General features: G+C 43.4%; 1 protein-coding gene across 4 annotated transcripts in view; it reads right to left on the bottom strand.

The window, feature by feature from the left end:
• Positions 1 to 5,195: 5,195 nt before the first annotated feature.
• Positions 5,196 to 26,108, bottom strand: part of AKAP10 (A-kinase anchoring protein 10) — an 89,999-nt gene continuing 69,086 nt past the window's right edge. For 2 of the 4 annotated variants that reach the window (XM_050763886.1, XM_050763885.1), the window contains exons 12-14: positions 22,100 to 22,182; positions 10,392 to 10,444; positions 7,833 to 9,740 (exon numbers count right to left, since the gene is read on the bottom strand). In XM_050763886.1, the coding sequence (XP_050619843.1) occupies positions 9,615 to 9,740; positions 10,392 to 10,444; positions 22,100 to 22,182 (262 nt within the window). In that variant the 3' untranslated portion in view covers positions 7,833 to 9,614. Of the gene's footprint in view, positions 6,679 to 7,832; positions 9,741 to 10,391; positions 10,445 to 22,099; positions 22,183 to 26,108 lie in introns of those variants that run through there. The other 2 variants (XR_007720285.1, XM_050763887.1) reach the window with 2 other exon arrangements.

Raw genomic sequence — 26,108 nt, 5'->3', positions numbered from 1 at the left:
TTGTGATTTTACACTGCATGCATATAGTAACTGTACAGTAGTCTTGTTTTTAAGAATTCACATGTCCCAAAGCTCTGCAGAGCCATGGAGCTGAGACTGACTTTAGGCCTCTTCTAAGCCTTACTCTAAGGTAAGCCCTGTTCAGAGACTTGCCTTGATGGTCTCAGGCATCAAGATGCTGACGTATTGTCAACCAGGGGCTCAACACCTGAGGAAAAAACCTCCAGTCTTGCAGGAAGTGAACGGAGTGGCACAGCAACTGGTCCTTGTGGAAAGATGAGGCTGACAGGACACAGAAGGGGGACCTCTCTTCAGGCTCCCCCTCTCGGCTGCAGCTCTCCCTATGGGTCTATAGCAGGAGAGCCTGATGATTTCCAGTAGACCCTGGTGGGTAAGAGAGCTAAATCAAGGGCTCAAAAGACCATCTTGAATCAAAAATGCCAGCACAGTTTAGCCGCTATCCCAACTTCCATCACCTCTTCAGTAGAATGCAAGCTCCAAGGTGTCTGCAAGTTTTATTCCTTCCTGTGTCCCTGTCAACAGTGCCTGGCACTTACAGGGTGACTGAATGGGTGAATTTACTAAACCAACAGTTACGTAATTAGAAGAAACAAAAGGTACTCTTTGCCAAGAGAAAACGAAGAAAAACTTGAAAGAAGTGTGGTGCTTCCTTCAGCTGGAGCCTCTTTCCAAGTTGTATGGTGTGTGGAATTCTTACTGTGATGTGGGAGAGGCCAGCTTGGGGTCACTTAGGGATGAGTCTGAAGGCACAGTCAATACACAGGACTCAGCTGAAGCTGGGGAAATGGCACAGTTGTTGCAATCATCGTCTCTCATTTGCTTCTTGGTAAATCCCAGCTCCTTTCAAGCTGAAACTAAGCCCTCTCTCTAGGCTCCTTGCCCACAGACTGGGCCAGTCCAACAGGTGCTTCAGTGGTACAGGGGGTGGGGTGGGGAAGGAGATGCACTATCACCTTTAGGCAAGGGGCTGAACGCATCCAGGTGAGTTGTGACATCCTGGATGTGCCAGAGCAGGCAGTCTGAGAGGAACAGACTGAGGAAATACTTGTTTACATAAAGTTACTAAGGCAGGAATACCCACCCTCTTGTGTGCCAAGCAAGCCAGTGGGCAGCAACCCTCCCTGAATATGAATGCCCTCGGGGCCTTTACTCAAACTGCTCCCTCCAATGTCCTTTATTGGACATCACTGGCCATCTCCACCTGCCCAGAATCCACAGTATCACTGGTCCTACTCTGCCCCATTCCCAGTCCTGCCCAAGCAGAAGGGCTTTCTTTAGTGCTCAATGTTAACCCGGAGAGGGCCTCAGTGGGTAACTATCAGTGTGGGCCACCCAAGTTGTAAGCTTGAGGGATTTTACTGGGCTTTCTTCCCACTGTATGGTTCCAGCAAAGGCCAGAGACCTTGCCTAAATCGGCAGGTATTTACAAATTTTGTAAAAATTATCTCTCCTGCCAAACTTCTATCAGTACTCTAACCAAAAAACTTTCTATTTCTGGGTTTATTACAATTGCTAAAAGTGGTCATAATCCTCATTAGTCTTTGGAAGGATCTGAGAAGCATGAAAAGGCATTGGCCTAGGCCTGAGTTCTAATGGTGATCATCTCACAAGCCAGGGACTTCTCCCTTTCCTGGGCCTCAGTAACTGCTTCTTATAAAAGTAAGAGGTGTCGTGTAGGTGCATTAGGTTAGGACACCACTTTGAGAGAATACACATGATGACTAAGTAAAGTTTACTAAAGAAAAATTATTCTCCAGAAATCAGCAGTACTTTGCAGACATGCTGAGCATACGTAATCATTAGGAATTAGAGCAGTCTGGCAGTATTTTAGCCAAACTCCTTTTGGTTGCACGTGATTAAAAAAACTCACTTCAGACTGGTTTCAAAAAATCAAAAAACAGGCCGGGTGCCATGGCTCACGCCTGTAATCCCAGCACTTTGGGAGGCCGAGGCGGCCGGATCACCTGAGGTTGGGAGTTTGAGACCACCCTGACCAACGTGGGAGAAACCCCGTCTTTACTAAAAATACAAAATTAGCCAGGCGTGGTGGCACATGCCTGTAATCCCAGCTACTCAGGAGGCTGAGGCAGGAGAATCACTTGAAACTGGGAGGTGGAAGTTGCCGTGAGCCGAGATCGCGCCATTGCACTCCAGCCTGGGCAACAAGAGCGAAACTCCACCTCACACACACAAAAAATAAATAAATAAATAAAAAATTAAAAAAATCAAAAATCATTATAAGGATAACTGACAGATTGATGAAGTCCAATGCAATAATGCAGGACTAGACGCAGAAACCAGGGCTGTCTCCAGTGTTATCATGATAGCTGCTATCTCAGGCCCACATGCTTCTGTTTGTCCACGCAGTGCTGGCTCCTGATTTTGTAAGTGCCACATCCAAGCACCATCCCACATGGTGATCAGTATCTCTCTTTCCCCATGCAAAATTCTTTTTTTTTTTTGAGACAGAGTCTCGCTCTGTCACCCAGGCTGGAGCGCAGTGGTGCGATCTCGGCTCACTGCAACCTCTGCCTCCCAGATTCAAGCAATTCTCTCTGCCTCAGCCTCCCCAGGCGCCTGCCACCATGCCTGGCTAATTTTTGTATTTTTTTTTTAGTAACAGACAGGGTTTCACCATATTTGCCAGACTGGTCTTGAACTCCTGACCTCAGGTAATCCATCCACCTTGGCCTCCCAAAGTGCTGGGATTACAGGCATGTGCCACAGCACCCAGTCAAAATTCTTTTTTTTTGAGACGGAGTCTCACTCTGTGGCCCAGGCTGGAGGGCAGTGGCGCGATCTTGGCTCACTGCAAGCTCCACCTCCCAGGTTCACGCCCTTCCCCTGCCTCAGCCTCCCTAGTAGCTGGACTACAGGTGCCCGCCAACATGCCTGGCTATTTTTTTTGTATTTTTTTTTTTTTTTTTTTTGAGACGGAGTCTAGCTCTGTTGCCCAGGCTGGAGTGCAGTGGCCAGATCTCAGCTCACTGCAAGCCCCGCCTCCCGGGTTCACGCCATTCTCCTGCCTCAGCCTCCCGAGTAGCCGGGACTACAGGCGCCCGCCACCTCGCCCGGCTAATTTTTTTTGTATTTTAGTAGAGACGGGGTTTCACCGTGTTAGCCAGGATGGTCTCGATCTCCTGAACTCGTGATCCGCCCGTCTCGGCCTCCCAAAGTGCTGGGATTACAGGCTTGAGCCACCGCGCCCGGCCTTTTTTTGTATTTTTAATAGCGATGGGGTTTCACCATGTTAGCCAGGATGGTCTCGATCTCCTGACCTTGTGATCTGCCCGCCTTGGCCTCCCAAAGTGCTGGTATTACAGGCATGAGCCACCGCGCCTGGGGAAGTTTTTTTTTTTTTTAGACAGAGTCTTGCTCTCTTGCCCAGGCTGGAGTGCAGTGGTGCGATCTTGGCTCACTGAAACCTCTGCTTCCTGGGTTCAAGTGATTCTCCTGCCCCAGCCTTCTGAGCAGCTAGGATTATAGATGCCTGCTACCACATCTGGCTAATTTTTGTCTTTTTAGTAGAGACTGAGTTTCACTGTGTTGGCCAGGCTGGTCTCGAACTCCTGTCCTCAAGTGATCTGCCCATCTTGGGCCTTCCAAAATGCTGTAATTACAGGCATGAGTGAGTCACCGTGCCCAAAATTCTTTTCCCTTTTTTTTTTTTTTTTTTTTTTTTTGGAGACAGAGTCTCCCTCTGTCACCCAGGCTGGAATGCAGTGACGCAGTCTCGGCTCATTGCACAACCTCCGCCTCCGGGTTCAAGCAATTCTCCTGCCTCAGCCACCCACATAGCTGGGATTACAGGCGTGTGCCACCACGCCCAGCTAATTTTTGTATTTTTAGTAGAGACAGGGTTTCACCGTGTTGGCCAGGCTGGCCTCAAACTCCTGACCTCAAGTGATCCGCCTGTCTCGGCCTCCCAAAGTGCTGGGATTACAGGTGTGAGCCACTGTGCCCAGCCCCAAAATTTGGATCAGGAGTTCAACCCAGGTCCAATCGACTGCTATGTGGGGAAGAGGGAGGAGAGGGTGAGAGAAAAGTTCACTGTGTAGAAACAAACCCCACTCCTGAAGTCAGGCAGGTACCCAAATAGTGTCACTGGAGAGAGGTCAGTCACTTCATCAGGTGCTTAGCTCTCAATACTTAAATAAAACAGCAAAGAAGTTTGTATTTTTCTACAATTCAGAATGACCTTCCCCTCCAAATTCCTACTGAACTAGTCAAAGCTCCTGTATTGTAAACTACTTAAATTTCAAAAAGCTCTACTGAATGTTGAAACCCAAGTAGAAAAGTTACAAAAAGTCGCTCCCTGTTTTATTGCAGTTCACTGGATTTGGCTGACATTTGCTTTTTACTTTCATCAAATCTTGCAGAGTGATGAAGACACATCAAGTTACAAAATGTATCACTTTCTCTCTAGTATCTTTTTTTTAAACAATTTGTGTCAATGTCAACAACATGATAAAGATGAAGGGTGTTCAACTGATTATTTGAACCTATACTCCACCAGGGAATCTAATTTTATGAGCACAATGCACAGAGCCTGGAACATGGTGGGTGCTCAATATTGGAGGAATCGAATTCCAACTTTAAAATCAGTACAAGGATCTGCTTTAGATCAAATATTACATCTGGCTAATAATTTCGGGTCACACTCCGCTTCTGTGTCTCAAAGCAGGTGGAGCAGAAAAAAGTAGCCAAGTGTCAGATTTGCTGCTATTCTCTTTATAAGCCGTTTACAACTACTTGGCATCTCTAGCTCAGAAGCACAAATTGTATTTACAAAGAAATGATCAGAAATTATCTTAACTGAAAGCACTAGTTTAAACAGCCTAGAGTCTTGTAGAAATTGTTATTCCAAAACATGCAGAGGCAGCAAGAGTCGCCCAAAACCACATTTTATTCTATGACCTTTATATTGCTTTTCTGTTAAAGATTAAAGCAATGTGAAATGGATGGAAATATTTTGTTAAAAGAACAAAATGAATTAATCATAGCATAGATGCCGAATAAAAACCTTGGGTTTATGCCATACACTCCAAAAACAAGGCAAAGTCCAGTAGTGGCTCATGTTCTGAGTTTTTAGAAAGCAAATGGAAATATTTAGAAAGATCAATATATTTCAGCAGAAGAGCCATAAATACCCTGAAAGCAGAAAGTTGACACAATTTTAAATAGAATTCTCATATATATATTTTAAAATCAAACACAATTAAATATAATATGGTTTAAGTACATGAATACTTCAGCTTTAAAAGAATAACAGAGGTGGTACATAGTACCAAAAACTTACACAAAGCCTTTTTGCTTCTTCTGTCGATGAAACAGTGTGCCTCTATACAATCAAATATTGCAATGGAATAAATTCTCTGTTCATTCAAGACTTTCTCAAGGACAAAAGTGATTAATAATTATATATTTATACATATATATATATATATATTTTTTTTTTTGCAAAGTCTGAGCAAAAGCAGTAACATCTAAGAGAACTTTCTTTCTTCTCAAACAATCATGTGCATTGAGGAAGCACTGGCGCCACGTGGTCAATGGAGTGTGCTCACCAACTGGGCAGCCCTGCTGATGGCTGTGCGGTCCCGATGCAGAAGCCAACTGAGCAGAAGTGCAGTGAGTGAGTCTCTTACTGTCCTAAAGAAAGGAGAAGAAAGACCACCAACTGCACACTTCCCAGCTCACAGCAAAGAATGGGGGAGGCAGTCAAACAAAGTCGAATGTTTCTCTCTCCCCAATCATCCCGCTCACCTTATGTTAAAAAAAAAAAAAAGTGTAATTTGGGAATAACTGTTTTGTTCAAGGTGCCACAGGGGCAAAATTGGAGTCATCGCTATGATTTCTTTCTTTCCACATGTATTCTGAAGGGAAAGTTAAGTACTGGAGTGCAGAATTCCAAAGGGGCAAATCCTAATGCTCAAAGTAAACCAGATTCACACCCTTCTGTTAGCAGGAGAGAGAATGGTTTTAAGTATACTGCATCTCAGGAGGAGGAATTAAATGTGAAAACTGTATACTGCCATCAAAGGAAGGAAGAAGTCACTGAAACTTGACCCATGACTTGTCAGCTTCCTTCCAAATTAATGCTGCTGTCAAGGAAGACTGCATAATTTACTCTCACCCTGTTCCACTGAAGCTGCTAGCACCACGCTGCCACTCAGAGCTGCCTGGCTCTCGGTGGGGCTGACTCACCTGCTTTGGAAGGACAAAGCAAAGCACCTCTGGCACCTGCTTTATGATGCTGTTAGGGATGAGTTACTGCTACGAGTGTGCATCAAGTATCGGTTCTATGCTTATCTGCTTCCCAGAGGATGTGGTCCCTGTCTATTCCAGTAGGCTAAAAGACTCTCATAAATGGGTTATTGCCATTGGAAAACTAATAATTTTCTAGTAATGTAAACAATACCATTTTGTATCTTTAAGACTCTCACTGTGTGAACGTCATGTGCATCAATTATGCCTACAGGTAACTGCATTATGGTGGAAGTCTAGGATTGTCTCCCATTCTCTCCTGGAAACAACAGTGACAGATCAGAAATACAGTGCTGTTTTCATTGGCTGTGTTGAAGAATTCAACCAAGGGAAAAAAGTTCTCTTATTTTTCACAAGCAGATTTCCTTTATCTCAAGTTTTGAGTCATAACTGAAAAAAGAAAAGAAAAGAAAATGGTAAGGTGCTTTTCTCTAACAAGTGACCTATTATTACAAATTAAGGATGGACACCAACACTTAGTGTTTACTATATACCAGAGTTTATGACAGCCAGAAGCTAACTACAATTTTGTGAGGTAAGATATTGTAATTTTCCTTGTTTTAACATATGAGTGAACAGAAGCTTAAAGAGGTTAGGTAACTTACCCAAGGGTCATTTAACAAGGACTGGCATCCAGACTTGCTTTCCCATGTTGGCAATAGATATTAGAATGAAAAATACTGCCAATTTTCAACAGAGTAAGTCTACTTCTAGGAATTAACCCTACAGCATATTCAAGAGGGATGGTAAAGACACGCATGCAGACATTCACTGACTCTCTCCTGTACTCACAGCACTGGGGACAAATATCACTGGGTCCCCGGTATTGTGGCATGGGACATGTGCACATGAAGCAATTCAGTAATGGTGTAAGGTAGTTTATGCTGAATGTCCAAGTACATCCTATAGGCAAATGTCGAGTTGGAGGTTGAAGAGAGAGGTACCAACACAGGATAAAGAGACTGGGTATTCCTTCACAGGCCTAGGACTTCATGCATTCATAAAATCATGGAATGAGGATTAGAAGGGGTTTTTCTTTTGGGGTTTTGGTGTTGAATTTCTCTGATCTACTAATGAGGACATGAGGAACTAAAGTAGTCACCTGCAAAAGGTCACAGTTACTACCTACAGAAAAACTCAGCTAGTTCTTTGAGTCTACTGTTTGTGTGTGTTTTTTTTTTTTTGAGATGGAGTTTCACTCTTGTGGCCCAGGCTGGAGTGCACTGGTGCGATCTCAGCTCACCGCAACCTCTGCCTCTGGGGTTCAAGCGATTCTCCTGCCTCGGCCTCCCAAGTAGCTGGGATTACAGGCATGCGCCCCCACACCCAGCTTATTTTGTATTTTTAGTAGAGATGAGGTTTCTCCATGTTGGTCAGGCTGTCTCAAACTCCCAATCTCAGGTGATCTGCCTGCCTCGGCTCCCCCAAAGTGCTGGGATTATAGACGTGAGCCACTGTGCCTGGCCCCCATTTCTGGAATTTTTTATTTCAAGAAATTCAATTTGGTTCTTTTAAAACTATTTTGCATTTTTCTCATTATACTCTTGTTTTCCTTGATATTCTTGAACTTTTTTTTTTTTTTTTTGAGATGGAGTCTTACTCTGTTGTCCAGGCTGAAGTACAAGTGGCGCAATCTCGGCTTACTGCAACCTCCGCCTCCCGGGTTCAAGTGATTCTTGTGCCTCAGCCTCCCACGTAGCTGGGACTACAGGCACCTGCCACCATGCCCAGCTATTTTTTTTTGTATTTTTAGTAGAGAAGGGGTTTCACCATATTGGCCAAGCTGGTCTTGAACTCCTGACCTCACGTGATCTACCCATGTCGGCCTCCCAAAATGCTGAGATTACAGGCATGAGCCACCGCGCCTGGTCACTTGAGCATATTTTTAATATTTAAATTCACCATCTTTCTCATATCTGGGTCTGTTTCTATAGACTGAGTTTTCTCCTGGTTATAGATTAACTTCATGTCATACTTGGTAATTTGTGATTGATGTCAGAATTTTCATCTCATCTCCTCGTCTCGTCTTGTCTCGTCTCATTGTCTGAGTTTTGCTCTTTTTGCCTAGGCTGGAGTGCAGTGGTGTGATCTCGGCTCACTGCAACCTCCACCTCCTGGGTTCAGGCAATTCTCTTGCCTCAGCCTCCCGAGTAGCTGGGATCACAGGCGCCCGCCACCACGCCTGGCTAATTTTTTCTATTTTTCATAGAGACAGGGTTGCACCATGTTAGCCAGGCTGATTTTGAACTCCTAACCTCAGGTCATCACCTGTCTCAGCCTTCCAAAGTGCTGGGATTACAGGCATGAGCCACTGCGCCCAGCCTGGACATTAGACATTCTAACTTTACACTGTGAAGTGCTGAATTTTGTTGTGTTACTGTAAAGAGGGTTAGCCCTTTGTTTTGGCATGCAGTTGTTAGAGTAATTTGATCCTTTAAAAATTTGCTTTCAAACTTGGTTCAGGTGGTTGTACTCTAGACCTAATTTAACTTCAGTAGTAAGGCATGACCTTTGTGAAGACCCTACCCAATGCCTTGTGTATCACAAAGTCTCTCTACTCTGGCCAGATCCTTCTGGCCACGAACTTTTCTTAGCCCTATGTTCAGCCTACTAATTTCTGGGGGGTTCTTTACCTGGACATATGCATTTTCACCCCACACATATACAGATAACCTAGGCCAAGGATCCAAGGAAACCTCTCTAAATATCTCTACAGCTTTCTTTCTGGGCAGCTTCCTCTTTTCTGGTACCTTATCCTACAACTTCTACTCAAATTGGTCTCTCTGAACTTTGATTTTTTGTTTGTTTGTTTGTTTGAGATGGAGTTTCGCTCTTGTTGCCCAGGCCGCAGTGCAGTGGCGTGATCTCAGCTTACTGCAACCTCCACCTCCCTGGCTCAAGCGATTCTCCTGCCTCAGCCTCCCAAATAGTTGGGATTACTGGCGCCTGCCACCACACCCAGCTAATTTATGTATTTTTAGTAGAGACGGGGTTTCACCATGTTGGCCAGGCTGGTCTTGAACTCCTGATCTCAAGTGATTCACCCACCTTGGCTTCCCAAAGTGCTGGGATTACAGGCGTGAGCCACTGCACCTGGCCTGAACTTTGACTTTTAACTCTTTCGTTCAGCAAGACTGGGCTCTGTTTGGTTTCAATGGTTTCCCTGTATTGCCCATTGTCCAATATATGGAAACAGTTGTTTCATTTAGTTTGTCTGTTTTCTAGTTGCTTATGATAAGAAGGTAATCCCCATAGCAGTTAATCCTTCAAAGGCAAAGAAACCCCTTATGTCCTTTTTTATTTTTATACCTGGAAAATAATACTTTTTAGTCTACACAAAACAAAGTCATCCTTACCTTTGTAGATTTCTCTAATGGCTGATCATACTGTGCCTGCTGCATAACGTCACTGACTATCATTTTAGCAATCTTCCAAGCTAGCTCTTCCTGGGCCTAAAAAAAATAATTTAAACTGGTGATAACAGTTATTCATTAGATGGATCGAGATGCACATACTCCGTGCTCTTAACAAATGGCATAATTATGCACATCATTTCTACTTATTTGGATAAGAATTTCATTCCCACATACGAAAAAACCTGGGCCACCCTCTGGCTATGAATATTAACATGTCATTCCCTGTCTTCCAGTGTCAACTACTGGATACCTAGCACTGGAACTACTTTCAGGTTAGATGGTCAAAATAAAACACTTTCCTTTTTTCACCTCCCATCTCTCAATGTTCTTAACTATTAAAAAAGCAAGCCTCCACTACTTCAAGTAAAACTGATGGCGGGGAGGGAAACATTTGAGCTTTTGATCTATACATTGATTACTGATGCCTGCTGGCTGATGGAAACTTGAAAGCATGTATATCCTTCAGTGGTCCTAGCCTCTGGACTGAAGATACTTTCACTGCTACTATCAGGCAATTGTTATATGTTAAGAAGGGGCCACCCTTTCTTGGTGCATTGTGGATAAGAGAGCATAAATGTGCCATGCTGCTTAAACACGGGAACTAAAGAAAAAGAAAATTTAAAACCTTACTTACACAAGGATGGCACTTATAAACAGAAATCTCTTTATCCTAAAAGTAGAATTTACCTCATCAGTATTTCCTTGCACCCATTTCTTCATAGCTTGTGAGAACATGGATCCTAGTAAACAAAAACAAAATTGAATGTACATTTCATGCATAATCTTACATTAAAAATGCACTGGGCACAGTGGCTCACGCCTGTAATCCTAGCACTTTGGGAGGCCGAGGCAGGCGGATCACCTGAGGTCAGGGGTTCAAGACCAGCCTGGCCAACATGGTGAAACTCTGTCTCTACTAAAAATACAAAAATTAGCCAGGCATGGTGGTGTGCGCCTGTAATCCCAGCTACTCGGGAGGCTGAGGCAGAAGGATTGCTTGAACCTGGGAGGCGGAGGTTGTGGTGAGCCAAGATCGCACCATTGCACTGCAGCCTAGGGGACAAGAGCGAGACTTCATCTCAAAAAAAAAAAAAAAAAAAAAAAAAAAAAAAAAAAAAGCTCTTATTTGGCTGGCCGTGGTGGTTCACACCTGTAATCATAGCACTTTGGGAGGCTGAGGTGGGTGGTTCACCTGAGGTTAGGCGTTCGAGACCAGCCTGGCCAACATGGTGAAACCCCTGTCTCTACTAAAATAACAAAAATCAGCCGGGCATGGTGGCAGGCACCTATAATCCCAGCTACTCAGGAGGCTGAGGCAGGAGAATTGCCTGAACCCAGGAGTGGAGGCTGCAAAAAAAGCTGGGCACGGTGGTTCACTCCTGTAATCCTAGCACTTTTGGGGAGGCCAAGGTGGGTGGATCACCTGAGGTCAGGAGTTTGAGACCAGCCTGGCCAACATGATGAAACCATGTCACTACTAAAAATGTAAATAATAAAAAAAAATTTAGCCAGGTAGCAGGCACCTATAATCCCAGCTACTTGGGAGGCTGAGGCAGGAGAATCGCTGGAACCCGGGAGGCGGAGGTTGCAGTGAGCCCAGATTACACCATTGTACTCCACCCTGGGCAACAGAGTGAGACTCCATTTCAAAAACAAAAACCCAACATCACCACCACCAACAACAAAATGCTCTTTTAAAAGCTGTTGCTTCCAGACATGGATATTCTTATGTGATACCATCCAAAACACTAAGGAATGTTGCATTAATAAAAACTGATTATATTGCTTCCATAACAGAGTATTTAACTTGCAAACATCATGGCTTGACAAACTTTTGAAAAGGTGTTTCAGAGTTCTGGACTTTTCTTCTACTCTCCTCACTTGATGAAAGAAACTAATATCTAGTGTTAGTTTGCAGCAAACATTAAAAAACAAAACAAAACCCTAACCAGGATATTGCTCTTGGGTAAGAATCTAGCAATACATTGGGAGACATCAACACATTTGTTATGTTTTCAAACCTTCCAGACCAGATCCTATATAAAATGGTTTCTAGGACAGAGTATGCCACTACATTCTAGTTCACTGGTCTATATAAACTAGCCGGGTGAGAGAAGAGTTTCAAAGAGCCATACTCCATCCGAGCTAGAGTACACCTTAACTTCCTAGGATGTGTAAGCCCACATCTGTAATCACATGCTGAGAATCATCTGAAGTAGGCCAGCCTCTATTTCTACAAATGAAATACACAGCTTACTTTGTTATTTAATAATTTGAACACTCTTACTTGCTAACTTTGCTTTAAACCAAGTTAATTGTTGGTAGATTATTTCTTGAGGCGAGGTCCTGATTCATTCAATAACTGAATTCATAAAAAATACAAAACCTGGATCCTTTTCCCTCAATTTTTATTATTACCTAAGGGTTTAAATATTGGTTTATTCAAATTTTACTGCCAACCAGAGTCTACAGAGCCACAATGTTAAATGCTCTGCCTGAAGGCTCAACTGGCTGTTGAATCATCCCATGCACTGTTCTCTTTTCAGGCCACCCTGCAGAGTCACTCTATTGACAGTCTCCCTCTTATTGACTGATACTTTTTCCTCCAAACCCACATCTTAGACTCTTCCTCTGTGCATTCCGTCCTCCTTTAACATGGAGCTTCTCCAGGATCCAACTGCCAGCTTTCCTTTCATCTTCAACACATTCTCTTTGGGCATCTCATTCCCTTGTGTGGATTTAACTTCCTTTGATCTGCAGATAACTTAGAAACCCCTTGAGTGTCAAATCTGTAGTTCCAAATTGTCCAAAGGCATCTCAAACTGAACCTATTTCAAACTGAACTAATCTATCTCCCACCTACTCTTCTTCTGTGTTGTGTGTCTCAGTTAACGTCACACATTTTCATCTAGAGAACCCATGTTAAAAAAAATCTCAATCTACCTTCCCAATTTAAACATGAAATCTGGTTACCAAATTTCACCTTAGAATTCAACCTTGGACATATCATAAATCTGACCTTCCCTCTAATTCTTGCTACCACTACCTAACTTTGAATCTTTTTCTTCTCCTATCTACATTACTAGCTAATTCCACTGGCTGACTGGTGTCCCTGATGCCAGTTTCTCCCAACTCCAATTCATTCTCATTCTACTGACAAGGAAAACATCTGGTTAGTACTTTGTTTAGAAATCTCTGATGTCTACATGATGCGAGTCTAAGATCCTTAAAATGACATGTAAGGGATTTATCAATTTAAGTACAGTTTTGTCTCCTGCCACTGTATTCAAGCACAAGGGATTGCCACTACATGGGCACAGGCTCATAACATCCTTTTACAATTCCTTCTTGTTACACTGTCTCCTAGATGATGTTAATGTAACTTAAGTTACCTTGCTTGCCCTTCTCATAATCTCAGAAGTCTCTTTTCAAAACTCAATCTTGGCTGGCACGGTGGCTCACGCCTGTAATCCCAGCACTTTGGGAGGCTGGGGTGGACAAATCACTTGAGGTCAGGAGTTTGAGATCAGTCTAACCAACATGGTGGAACCCCGTCTCTACTAAAAATACAAAAATGGTCAGGTGTGGTGGCGCATGCCTATAATCCCAGCACTTTGGGAGGCCGAGGCGGGCAGATAACCTGAGATCAGGAGTTCGAGATCAGCCTGGTCAACATAGTGAAACCCCGTCTCTACTAAACATACAAAAATGAACTGGGGATGGTAGCACACACCTGTAGTCCCAGCTACTAGGGAGGCTGAGGCAGAAGAATTGCTTGAATCCAGGAGACAGAGCTTGGAGTGAGCCAAGATCATGCCACTGCACTCCAGCATGGATGACAAAGCAAGACTCCATCTCAGAAAAAAACAAAATGAAACAAAAACACAGAAAATTAGCTGGGCGTGGTGGCACGTGCCTGTAAGCTCAGCTACTCGAGAGGCAGAGGCAGAATTGCTTGAACCTGGGAGGCAGAGGTTGCAACGAGCTGAGGTGGTGTTACTGCACTCCAGCCTGGGCCATGGAGCGAGACTGTCTCAAAAAAAGAAAACTCAGTCTTTTCCTCTGTGCTCTATTATCAAGGTTTCAAAACTCAGATTAAAACTATAGGCTAGTAAATGATGAAAATTCTTTCCAGCTGCCCCCAATAAGGAAGGAGAGAGAGGCAGAGGAAGGGGGGTCAAACTGTAAACAAACTGTTGTCAAGGTGGTATTCTGAACCAAAGCCCTGTAGTTGCTACTAACCTGCTGTGTGACTCCTAACAAATCACAAATCACAATCTCCCCATTCCTCAATTTCTTTCTTTTTTTTTTTTTAAGACGGAGTCTCACTCTGTTGCCCAGGCTGGAATGTAGTGGTGCATTATCAGCTCACTGCAAACTCTACCTCCTGGGTTCAAGCCATTCTCCTCCCTCACTCACCCTCCCTAGTAGCTGGGATTACAGGTACCCGCCACCACGTCTGGCTTTTTTTTTTTTTTTTTGGAGACAGAATCTCGCTCCGTCACCCAGGCTGGAGTTCAGTGATGCAATCTCAGCTCACTGCAACCTCTGCCTCCCAGGTTCAAGGGATTCTCCTGCCTCAGCCTCCCGAGTAGTTGGGACTACAGGCACCTGCCACCATGCCTGGCTAATTTTTTGTATTTTTAGTAGAGACGGGGTTAGCCAGGATGGTCTCAAACTCCTGACCTCGTGATCCACCCACCTTGGCCTCCCAAAGTGCTGGGATTACAGGCGTGAGCCACCGCACCCGGCCCTAATTTTTGTATTTTTTTGTTGTTGTTGTTGAGACGGAGTCTCGCTCTGTCGCCCAGGCTGGAGTACAGTGGCCGGATCTCAGCTCACTGCAAGCTCCGCCTCCTGGGTTTACGCCATTCTCCTGCCTCAGCCTCCCGAGTAGCTGGGACTACAGGCGCCCGCCACCTCGCCCGGCTAGTTTTTTGTATTTTTTTTTTAGTAGAGACGGGGTTTCACCGTGTTCGCCAGGATGGTCTCGATCTCCTGACCTCGTGATCCGCCCGTCTCGGCCTCCCAAAGTGCTGGGATTACAGGCTTGAGCCACCGCGCCAGGCCAATTTTTGTATTTTTAATAGAGGCGAGGCTTCACCATGTTGGCCACGCTGGTCTTGAACTCCTGACCTCAGTGATCCTCTCACCTTGGTCTCGCAAACTGCTGAGATTACAGGCGTGAGCCACTGTGCCCAGCCTTCAATTTCTATATTTGTAGAATGAGGAGATGATATACACAGATACATCATCTAAGAATTGCATGAGCTTGAAAATGCTAAGAAATATCAATTATTTGGGAACTGAGAAGAGAATGGCCTCTGTGAGTATCCTCACAAGTAATCCGGCTAAGAAAACATAGTGTGTATGTCAGTGTGGCAAAGGGCAACCAAGTTTAAAAAATGATTTTTTTCTTACATAAATATAATCCATAATCTTATCACTCAGAAAATCCCAAATGAAATTCTTAAGTATTAATTAATTCAATCAATAAATATTTAAGGAGTACTTACCATGTGCTAGGCATAATTTTGGAATCAGGAAATATAGTGCCAAATAATACAGACAAACTCACTGCTCTTATAGAGGTAATATTCTAGTCATGAAAGAGAAACTACTTTTATTTACTTTTTAGACACAGGGTCTCACTTTGTCACTAGGCTAGAGTGCAGTGGCACGATTAAGGCTCACTGTCGCCTCGACCTCCTGGGCCCAAGTGATTCTCCCACCTCAGCCTCCCAAGTAGCTGCGACTACAGGCATGTGCCACCACGCCCAGCTAATTTTTAAACAATTTTTTATAGACAGGGTCTCACTTTGTTGCCCAGGCTGGTCTTGAAGTCCTGGGCTCAACCAATTCTCCAAACTAGCCTCCCAAAGTATTGGGATTATAGGTGTGAGGCACCATGTCCAGCTGATAAACAAGTATATAAATAAATGAACAAGATAATTTCAGACAGTGAATAAGAAAATAGGCCGGGCATGGTGGCTCACTCCTGTAATCCCAGCACTTTGGGAGGCCGAGAGATGTGCATTGCTTGAGGTAGGAGTTTGAGACCAGCCTTGGCAAATCCCTGTCTCTACAAAAAGTAAAATAATAAGCCAAGCGTGGTGGTGTGTGCCTGCAGTTCCAGCTACTCGAGAGGCTGAGGTGAAAGGATCATCTGAGCCCAAGAAGTTGGGGCTGCAGTGAGTCGTGACTCCAGCCTGGGCAAGACCCTGTCTCAGAAAAAAAAAAAAAAAGAAAGAAAGAAAAAAGGAAAAGAAAAAGAAAAGAAAGAAGTGGTAGTGAGTGGTACATACAACGGATTTTAGATCATGTGAGTTGGAAAGGTCCCTCTCTGAAGAGATAATATTGAGATAAGAAGGAGAAACAATCCTTGCATGAAAGCCATGGCAGGGCTTGCCACAGTCATGAAACAGCAACTGCAGAGGCCCTCAAAGGGAAGAAACTTCAGCAAAAGAATAAAAGATAGTCCAATGAGAGCTCAGTCCATGAAAGGAGTGGTTCAAAGTAAGGTGATAGAGGCCAGCAAGGGACATTCACAGGTCACAGCAAAGAGTCTAGATTTCATTCCAAGTGCAACAGGAAGCCACAGGGGAAGAGATGAGGTGGATGATTAAGCAATAAAGTATGCATAAGGCAAGAAAATTCAAAAAGCAGAGGAAAAGGGTATATTGAAAAGTAAAAGGCACCTCTTCTCATCTCTAATATAATCACTGTTAAATTTTACGTGTATCCATTCAGGCAATATTTTAATGTACAGACCAATATACAGAAAGCCTTTCAAAAACACCATATACAACACACCCATGTGTTCTAATCTAAAATGTGTAACACGAATCATCAAGACTATAGGTGTAACTTCCAGTTTACAAGAAATGTCAAGGAGAGAGAAATAAGCTAAATAAAAACCAGGAAATTTCAGAAGATTAAACATTCTGTAGGTTAACTGATATGCGCTTAACAAGTCAGGGTCATTAAAAAGGAACCAAGCTGGAGTAAAACAGACTGAGACTATGCCCTCTTATTTACATCCTTGGCATTCACCATAGTGCCTGGCACACAGTAATCACTCAAATGCCTTCTGAGTGAATAATTCAATCCCTAGGCTCCTACACCACCAAAAAATGCTTTGACTTAAAGAGACGTCTGGACAATTAAAAGAATTAAAAGAAGGATATATGGGGGTGTTTAACCCAACTGCAGACATTCCTATTCATTAGTTTATGTGGGTGTATCTCAATCAAATTATAATACAAATAACTTCATAGATGGGCTTGCTGGTAGAAATACAATGTTTTTGCCTCTACCTTCAAATACAACCCGAACTGGACTGGTCTTCCACTACCAGCCTAATCCACACCACCATCATCCCTTACTTAGACTACGATTACGGCAAGAATGTTGTTTCTCTGCTTCTATTCTTGAAGCCCTACACTTAATTTTCCAAATAGCTGATACAGCAATCCCTTAAAAACATAAATCCCATCATTTCCCTGCTCCAAATTCCAATGTGTCCCTGACACTTTCCAGTCCTTGCCATGGTCTCTGGTGACCTCCCAACTCATTCACCTTCTACTGCTCCTTCCTTTGCTCACTCCATTCCAGCCACACGGGGCTTGCTGTTCCTTGATCATGCTGAGCTCTCTAGCTTCGGGCCTCTATCCTTGTTCCTTCCATCATGAACACTCTTCCTCCACTTGCTGCCTGGGCTTATGCCCCCAAAGCGCTCAGGTCTACTAAAAATGCCACCTCCTCAGTGAGGCCTTTCCCGACAACCACCTTGAAAACAGCACTCCCTACTACTCTCTCCCAGCCCCCTACCCTGCTTTTCATGTAACACACATACACAGGCTGCATTTGTTTATCTGTTACTGTCTCTACCAATATAATGTAAGTTCCATGAAAGCAGGAACTTTGCTTTCTTCCCCAGGACCCAGAACAGTAGATGCATATAGTAGGCACTCCATTGTTCTATAGAATGAATGAATGAAGGAATAACATAAAGAGACTGAATGAATAGAACGAGCAGATATAGTGGTTTGGGAAAAAATTTCCTGTTTCTCTTCAACTGCTCATAATACACCTTAATTCATATAAAACAAACAGAAACAAACAGAACACCAAACACCTATGCTATACCTAACACGTATATGTATGAAGCAGGAACACTTCTTCATGAGCTATCAGAGGTATGAAACCAGATTAAAAAAAAAAAAAAAAAAAAAAAAAAAAAACCGGCCGGGCACGGTGGCTCACGCCTGTAATTCCAGCACTTTGGGAGGCCGAGGTGGGCAGATCACGAGGTCAGGAGATTGAGACCATCCTGGCTGACATGGTGAAACCCCGTCTCTACTAAAAGTAACAAAAAAATTAGCTGGGCGTGGTGGCCGATGCCTGTAGTGCCAGCTATTCCGGAGGCTGAGGCAGGAGCATGGCGTGAAACCAGGAGGCGGAGCTTGCAGTGAGCCAAGATTGCGCCATAGCACTCCAGCCTGGGCGACAGAGCAAGACTCCGTCTCAGGGGGGAAAAAAAAAACAGCTCAGAGATTTTCTATTAATACCGGGGAGGAGACTCCATTATCCTTATAGACAGAAGCTGCCTAAAGACACTGTAGGCCGGGCGCGGTGGCTCAAGCCTGTAATCCCAGCACTTTGGGAGGCCGAGACGGGCGGATCACGAGGTCAGGAGATCGAGACCATCCTGGCTAACACGGTGAAACCCCGTCTCTATTAAGAAATACAAAAAAAAAAAAAAACTAGCCGGGCGAGGTGGCGGGCGCCTGTAGTCCCAGCTACTCGGGAGGCTGAGGCCAGAGAATGGCGTAAACCCGGGAGGCGGAGCTTGCAGTGAGCTGAGATCCGGCCACTGCACTCCAGCCTGGGTGACAGAGCGAGACTCCGTCTCAAAAAAAAAAAAAAGACACTGTAGAGTTCTTCCTGGCCAATGCCTCACAAAGGTCATCTGGCACTTCCTCTGTTCTGAAACCGCCGCTGACCTCTTCCTAGTATTCCTTAAAAAAATTTTGTTTTGTTTTTTAGAGACAGGGTCTTGCTCCATTACTTAGGTGGAAGTGTGATGGCACGATCACAATTCACTGCAACCTCACCTTCCTGGGCTCCAACACTTCTCCCGTCTTAGTCTCACAAAGTGCTGGGATTACAGGTATGAACCATCATGCAGCCCCCAATATTCTTCTTTTATCCAATACAAGCTCATGCCTGTAAGCCCAGCACTTTGGGAGGCCAAGGCGGGCAGATCACTTGAGGCCAGGAGTCTGAGGCCAGCAGGGTCAACATGGCAAAACCCCATCTCTACTAAAAATACAAAAAATTAGCCAGGCGTGGTGGCAGGTGCCTATAATCCCAGCTACATGGGAGGCTGACGCAGAATAATTGCTAGAACCCGGGGAGCAGAGGTTGCAGTGAGTCGTGATCGCGCCATTGCACTCCAGCCTGGGCAACAGAGCAAGACTCTGTCTCCAAAAAAAAAAAAAAAAAGAAGAAAAAGAAAGGCACATAACTACTAGACTGTCAAATTTTTGAAAGCAAGATCTGAATCTTCTAACCTGCTGTGTGAATACAAGTACACAAAGAGGCACTCAAAATCATTTACTTAAAACATATACACAATTTTTTTCCCTTTCCTTAACTCAGGAAAAGCAAAACATTATTTACTGAATGAACTGTGTAGATTTTCCTTCAGTCTTAAGATTCTTCCCAACAGTGTACCTAAGACTTCTCTGACAAAACAGGAAATAAAAGTAATTATTTGGATAAAGTCAACTAGGTAATAGGCCCTTTTTTGGTTTAAATTACTTCAATAATTGTTGCATTTTTTGCTTACTCTGTCAAATTTATATCTGACCAAAAAGTAGATCATTCATCAAAATGAAGAGATGCAATTAATTACCTAAATAATAATTGCATTAAGAAAATAAAATGGGCCAGGTGTGGTGACTCACACCTATAATCCCAGCACTTTGGGAGGCCAAGGTGGGTGGATCACGAGGTCAGGAGATGGAGATCATCCTGGTCAACATGATGAAACCCCATCTCTGCTAAAAATACAAAAATTAGCTGGCCCTGGTGGTGCATACCTGTAATCCCAGCTACTTGGGAGGCTGAGATTACAGGAGAATCACTTGAACCCAGGAGGTGGAGGTTGCACTGAGCCAAGACCATGCCTCTACACTCCAGCCTGGCAACAGAGCTAGACTCTGTCCCCCATGCCAAAAAAAAAAAAAAAAAGAAGAAAGAAAATAAGATGGCTGGGCGCAGTGGCTCACACCTGTAACCTCAGCACTTTGGGAGGCTGAGGTGGGCACAGATAACGAGGTTAGGAGTTCGAGACCAGCCTGGCCAACATAATGAATCCCTGTCTCCACTAAAAATACAAAAATTAGCCAGGTGTGGTGGCGCGCGCCTGTAATCCAAGCTACTTGGAAGGCCGAGGCAGGACAATTGCTTGAACCCAGGAGGCAGAGGTTACAGTGAGCTGAGATCATGCCACTGTACTCCAACGCTGGTCAACAGAGCAAGACTCCATCTCAGGAAAAAAAAAAAAAGAAAATAAGATAAATGGCCAGACATGGGGGATCACGCCTATAATCCCAGCACTTTGGGAGGTCCAGGCAGGCGGATCACCTGAGGTCAGGAGTTTGAGACCAGACCAGCCTGGTCAACGTAGTGAAACCCTGTCTCTACTAAAAATGCAAAAATTAGCCATGGCGCCTATAATCCCAGCTACTCGGGAGCCTAAAACAGAATTGCTTAAACCCGGAGGCGGTTGCACAGGCACATGCCACCACGTCTGGCTAATTTCTGTGTTTTCAGTACAGATGGGGTTTCACCGTGTTGGTCAGGATGGTCACGATCTCTTGACCTCGTGATCCACCTGCCTTGGCTTCTCAAAGTGCTGGGATTACAGGCGTGAGCCACAGCGTCCAGCCAACAGCTCTTAATCTTAAACGTACTTATCAAAATTGAGTATTTTCTTCTTACAAAAATTAAAGACAATACTGTCAATTCAACCAAACTGAAAACTTCTAGATATCATCTTTCGCGGATCCACATTTGTTTCTGAAATCTTCCTGTGTAAACCAGGAAGAAACTGAAATCAGTCACAAAGAATGCACTTGACAAAAAAGATTTCTGTGTCTAACCCTTGGATTTGACTAAGCTACTCTTGTGATGAAATGAACAATTTGAATTTTGACCTATTAATATTTTCCACATATATTTCTTATTTATTTATTTATTATACTTTAAGTTCCAGGGTACATGTGCACAACGTGCAGCTTTGTTACATATGTATACATGTGCCATGTTGGTTGGTGTGCTGCACCCATTAACTCATCATTTACATTAGGTATATCTCCTAATGCTATCCCTCCCCTCTCCCCCAACCCCACAACAGTCCCCAGTGTGTGATGTTCCCCACCCTGTGTCCAAGTGTTCTCATTGTTCAATTCCCACCTATGAGTGAGAATATGCGGTGTTCGGTTTTCTGTCCTTGCGATAGTTTGCTCAGAATGATGGTTTCCAGCTTCATCCATGTCCTTACAAAGGACATGAACTCATCCTTCTTTATGGCTGCATAGTAGTCTATGGTGTATATGTACCACATTTTCTTAATCCAGTCTATTTTCTATGTATATTTCATTACTTTCATCAATCTTGAGGAAATTTAATAAAAATAATTTAATAAGGCCAGGCACAGTGGCTCACACCTGTAATTCCAGCACTTTGGGACGCCAAGGCGGGTGGATTGCTTGAGGTCAGGAGTACGAGACCAACCTAGCCAACGCAGTGAAACCCCATCACTGCTAAAAATACAAAAATCAGCCAGGTGTGGTGATGTGCACCTGTAGTCCCAGCTACTCAGGAGGCTGAGGCAGGAAAATCGCTAGAACCTAGGAAGCAGAGGTTGCAGTGAGGTGAGATCAGACCACTGCACTCCAATCTGGGTGACACAGCAAGAACTGTCTCAAAAAATTATTTAAAAAAAAAAAAAAAAAAAAAAAAAAGGAAAAAAAGAAAAGAAAAAATATAACAATTTAATAAAATAAAGGGTCTCAAACATTAAGTCCAACTTAGGTTGGGTATTTTGCCATAAAATAAAAAAATTGACAATGCTTTTTCATATTCATGTGCCTTCTGGAGTGGCAAAGCAAGTTCACTAACTTTTGATTCAGAGGAAATTGCATAAAGATGTGACTACATGAAGCCCTTGTACTTACTTGTGACCATAAACACAAGGTGAAAGATACAGTGGTTATTTTTACAAAATAAACAGTTTAAACCTTCAGTGGTCTTTGAGTTACAGTCAAATGACTTACAGTCAATGTGAGTAAAGGCTTAATATGAAGTATAAAAACATCACAAACCTTTTGATTTCTTTACATCAGGTTCAGGCTCAGATTCTCGGATGAATTGCCCCAAGTCACTGACTCTTCCAAATGTCATCTTCCTAAACAAGGATGAACAGAAGACTATAACCGCTAACAATCAGTTTTAAATTTAGGAGAATTCATCTAAATCTAGAAAGCCAGAAACACAATTTACAGCCATCCTATGTAACTTAAAGTAGGGCTTATTTGAAATAAAACGTTGCTGCACAGAAAGCAAGATAACCTTTGAGTGCAATTCCATTAGAAATCCTCAAACGGTTTACAAAACATGGTGAGTCAACAGGTAATTCACAATTCTAAAACTCACAAAGAAGAAAAAAGGCACAAGAATAGCCAAGACAATTTTGTCAAAGCAGCAGCCAAAAGGTAGGCCTTGCTCTAACAATGACTGAAATATATTATAAAGCCATAGTTGTGTGTATATATGTTTGTTTATACTAAAACTATAGTACTATAAAACAAAGGTAAAAAGCAAAAAGCAGCCGGGCGTGGTGGCTCATGCCTATAATCCCAGTACTTTGGGAGGCCAGGGCAGGCGGATCACTTGAGGCCAGCAGTTTGAGACCTAGCCAACATGGTGAAATGCTGTCTCTACTAAAAATATAAAAATTAGCCGGGAGTGGTGGTGGGTGCCTGTAATCCCAGCTACTCAGGAGGCTAAGGCAGGAGAATCGCTTGAACCAGGGAGGTAGAGGTTGCAGTTGCAGTGAGCTGAGAGCCGAGATCACACCATTGCACTCCAGCCTGGGCAACAGAGTAAGACTCTGTCTCCAAAAAAAAAAAAAGCAAAAAATACGTAAGGTTCTTATTTTTAAGATATTACCAACCAATGATTAGTATTGAGAAACATGTACAGAATTTTTTTTTTGAATAATGAAGTGTCATGCTGAAGAAATATACAGAATTTTAACAAGTCACTAATAAAATCACACAACAGAAATAATGTGAAAAGGAGATGAATAGTCAATTCATAGAGGAAAAAACCTGAACAATCAAGAGATATACCAAAAGAAACCCAATCTCAACCTAAGACTGGAAAAAAAATTAAGTCTGAAGTTTTTTTGTTTTTTTTTTTTTTCTGAGACGGAATCTCACTCTGTTGCTAGGCTGGAGTGCAGTGGTGCGATCTCAGTTCACTGCAACCTCTGCCTCCCGGGTTCAAGTGATTCTCCTGCCTCAGCCTCCCGAGTAGCTAGGACTACGGGCGTGCGCCACTATGCTCAGCTAATTTTTGTATTTTTAGTAGAGACAGGGTTTCACCATGTTGGCCAGGGTGGTCTTGATCCCTTGATCCACCTGCCTCGGCCTCCCAAAGTGCTGGGATTACAGGCGTGAGCCACTGTGTCCAGCCAAAAGTCTCAAGTATTCTCATTAATGACTGGTGAGAACATAAAATGATGTAGATACTTTAAAAAGTAAATTGTAAGAGCTATCAAATTTTAAAATCTGGGCCAGGCGTGGTGGTTCATGCCTGTAACCCCAGTGCTTTGGAAGGCCAAGATGGAAGGACTGCTTGAGCCTAGGAGTTTGAGACCAGCCTGGGCAACATAGTGAGACTTCATTTCATTTTTTTTCAAAAATTAAAAAAAAAAAATTTTTTTTTAATCTGCTTCCTGGTAGAAAGAAGCATATAAAAGGAGATCCTTTGTGATACTGGGTATAAGAAGGAAAAACTGCAAATGACTTAAATACTCATTGATACTAAAATGGCAAAACAGTAACACATACACTGTGAGATATTCTGCTACAGTTATGAATTATAATAAATATTATATACGGAATACTACAGTATAGTTAAAATGAGGTAAGTCTGTATAGACGAACATAGGAATGCCCAAAACTCACTGTGAATGAAAGTACAACGTACAGAATGGAGCGTAATATCAATTATATAAAAACAAGCAAACAAAAATGCATACCATAAGAATGATTACTGTGAGTAGGAACGGAAGAAAATAAGCAATGGTACATGAACAAAGGGGACACTAAACTTAACTATACATTTAATTTTTTTTTTTTTTTTTTTTTTTTGAGACGGAGTCTTGCTCTGTCGCCCAGGCTGGGGTGCAGTGGCCGGATCTCAGCTCACTGCAAGCTCCACCTCCCGGGTTTACGCCATTCTCCTGCCTCAGCCTCCTGAGTAGCTGGGACTACAGGCGCCCGCCACCTCGCCCGGCTAGTTTTTTGTATTTTTTAGTAGAGATGGGGTTTCACCGTGTTAGCCAGGATGGTCTCAATCTCCTGACCTCGTGATCCACCCGTCTCGGCCTCCCAAAGTGCTGGGATTACAGGCTTGAGCCACTGCGCCCGGCCATAAATTTAATTTTTTATAAGAATAATGCCAGGTGCGGTGGCTCATGCCTGTAATCCCAGCACTTTCGGAGGCTGAGGAAGGTGGATCACTTGAGGTCAAGAATAATGCATTTGTCAAGTTGGTTAAAAGAAAAATTCTGTGAACATCAATATATCAGTTTATTTCAGGCAAAGTAGATCTTATTTTAAAGATACCCTCCTAATAAGTTATTTCATATATGGGTGCTGATATACCAACTGATACAATTTACTTGCCTTGAGAAAAATTTCAGGAAGATGCTAAAATCACAAAACTAAAACAAATATTAAAAACCATCTTTATTTATTTATTTTTAGTAAAGACAGGGTTTCACCATGTTGGCCAGGCTGGTTTTGAACCCCTGACCTCAAGTGATCTGCCTGCCTCAGCCTCCCAAAGTGCTGGGATTACAAGTGTGAGCCACTGTGCCTGGCGAAGGTAATCTTTAAAGATAAAGAAAAATGATCACTTCTCTTTTCTGCTTCATTTTATACATTTAAAAAATACATGCTGGGCGTGATGGCTCACGCCTGTAATAGCAGCACCTTGGGAGGCCAAGGCAGGTGAATCATGAGGTCAGGAGATCGAGACCATCCTGGCTAGAACGGTGAAACCCTGTCTCTACTAAAAATACAAGAAATTAGCCGGGCGTGGTGGCACACGCATGTAGTCCCAGCTACTTGGGAGGCTGAGGCAGGAGAAACGCTTGAACCTGGGGTGACAGAGGTTGCAGAGAATGAGACTGCACCACTGCATTCCAGCCTGGGTGACAGAGCGAGACTCTGTCTCAAAAAAACAAAACAAAAACATATATATTTACATTACACACATACACAATTACAGAAGTGAAACATCACACAATGGATAGACTTTATGTAAGGTCTTAAATAAATGAAACATTCTTTAAGAATAACATCATCTTTGGGAATGAACTCATTTAGGTTTACTGTCCATTATTTTTTATTATTATTATTTTTGAGACAGAGTCTTGCTCTCTCGCCCAGGCTGGAGTGCAGTGGCGTGATCTCAGCTCACTGCAACCTCCGCCTCCCGGGTTCTAGCAATTCTCCTGCCTCAGCCTCCTGAGTAGCTGGGACTACTGGCACACGCCGCCACACCCAGCTTTTTGTATTTTAGTAGACATGGGGTTTCACCATGTTGCCTAGGCTGGTCTCTAACTCCAGAGCTCAGGTAATCCACCCGCCTCAGCCTCCCAAAGTGGTGGGATTACAGGCGTGAGCCACTGTGCCCAGCCTTTTCCATTATTTTCTAAAAGAAGAACTAAAGATCACTATACAAAGCAACACAGCTGAAGAAGCTGGCTTTCCAAATACAGTGTGGTCAAACAAATCTTTTATTTCCTTCAAGTACTTTCCAGGCTCCTCAGTCTCCAGAAAGTAACCATTGTTACTTTCTTTTTTTTTTTTTTTTTTTTTTTGAGACGGAGTCTCGCTGTGTCGCCCAGGCTGGAGTGCAGTGGCCGGATCTCACCTCACTGCAAGCTCTGCCTCCCGGGTTTTTACGCCATTCTCCTGCCTCAGCCTCCCGAGCAGGCGGGACTACAGGCGCCCGCCACCTCGCCCGGCTAGTTTTTTGTATTTTTTAGTAGAGACGGGGTTTCACCGTGTTAGCCAGGATGGTCTCGAACTCCTG

Source organism: Macaca thibetana, chromosome 16, assembly GCF_024542745.1.
Source record: "Macaca thibetana thibetana isolate TM-01 chromosome 16, ASM2454274v1, whole genome shotgun sequence".
In the NCBI taxonomy this organism is placed as follows: Eukaryota; Metazoa; Chordata; class Mammalia; order Primates; family Cercopithecidae; genus Macaca; species Macaca thibetana.
The sequence above is the reverse complement of the archived record's forward strand: the minus strand, read 5'-3'. Positions and strand labels throughout refer to the sequence as shown.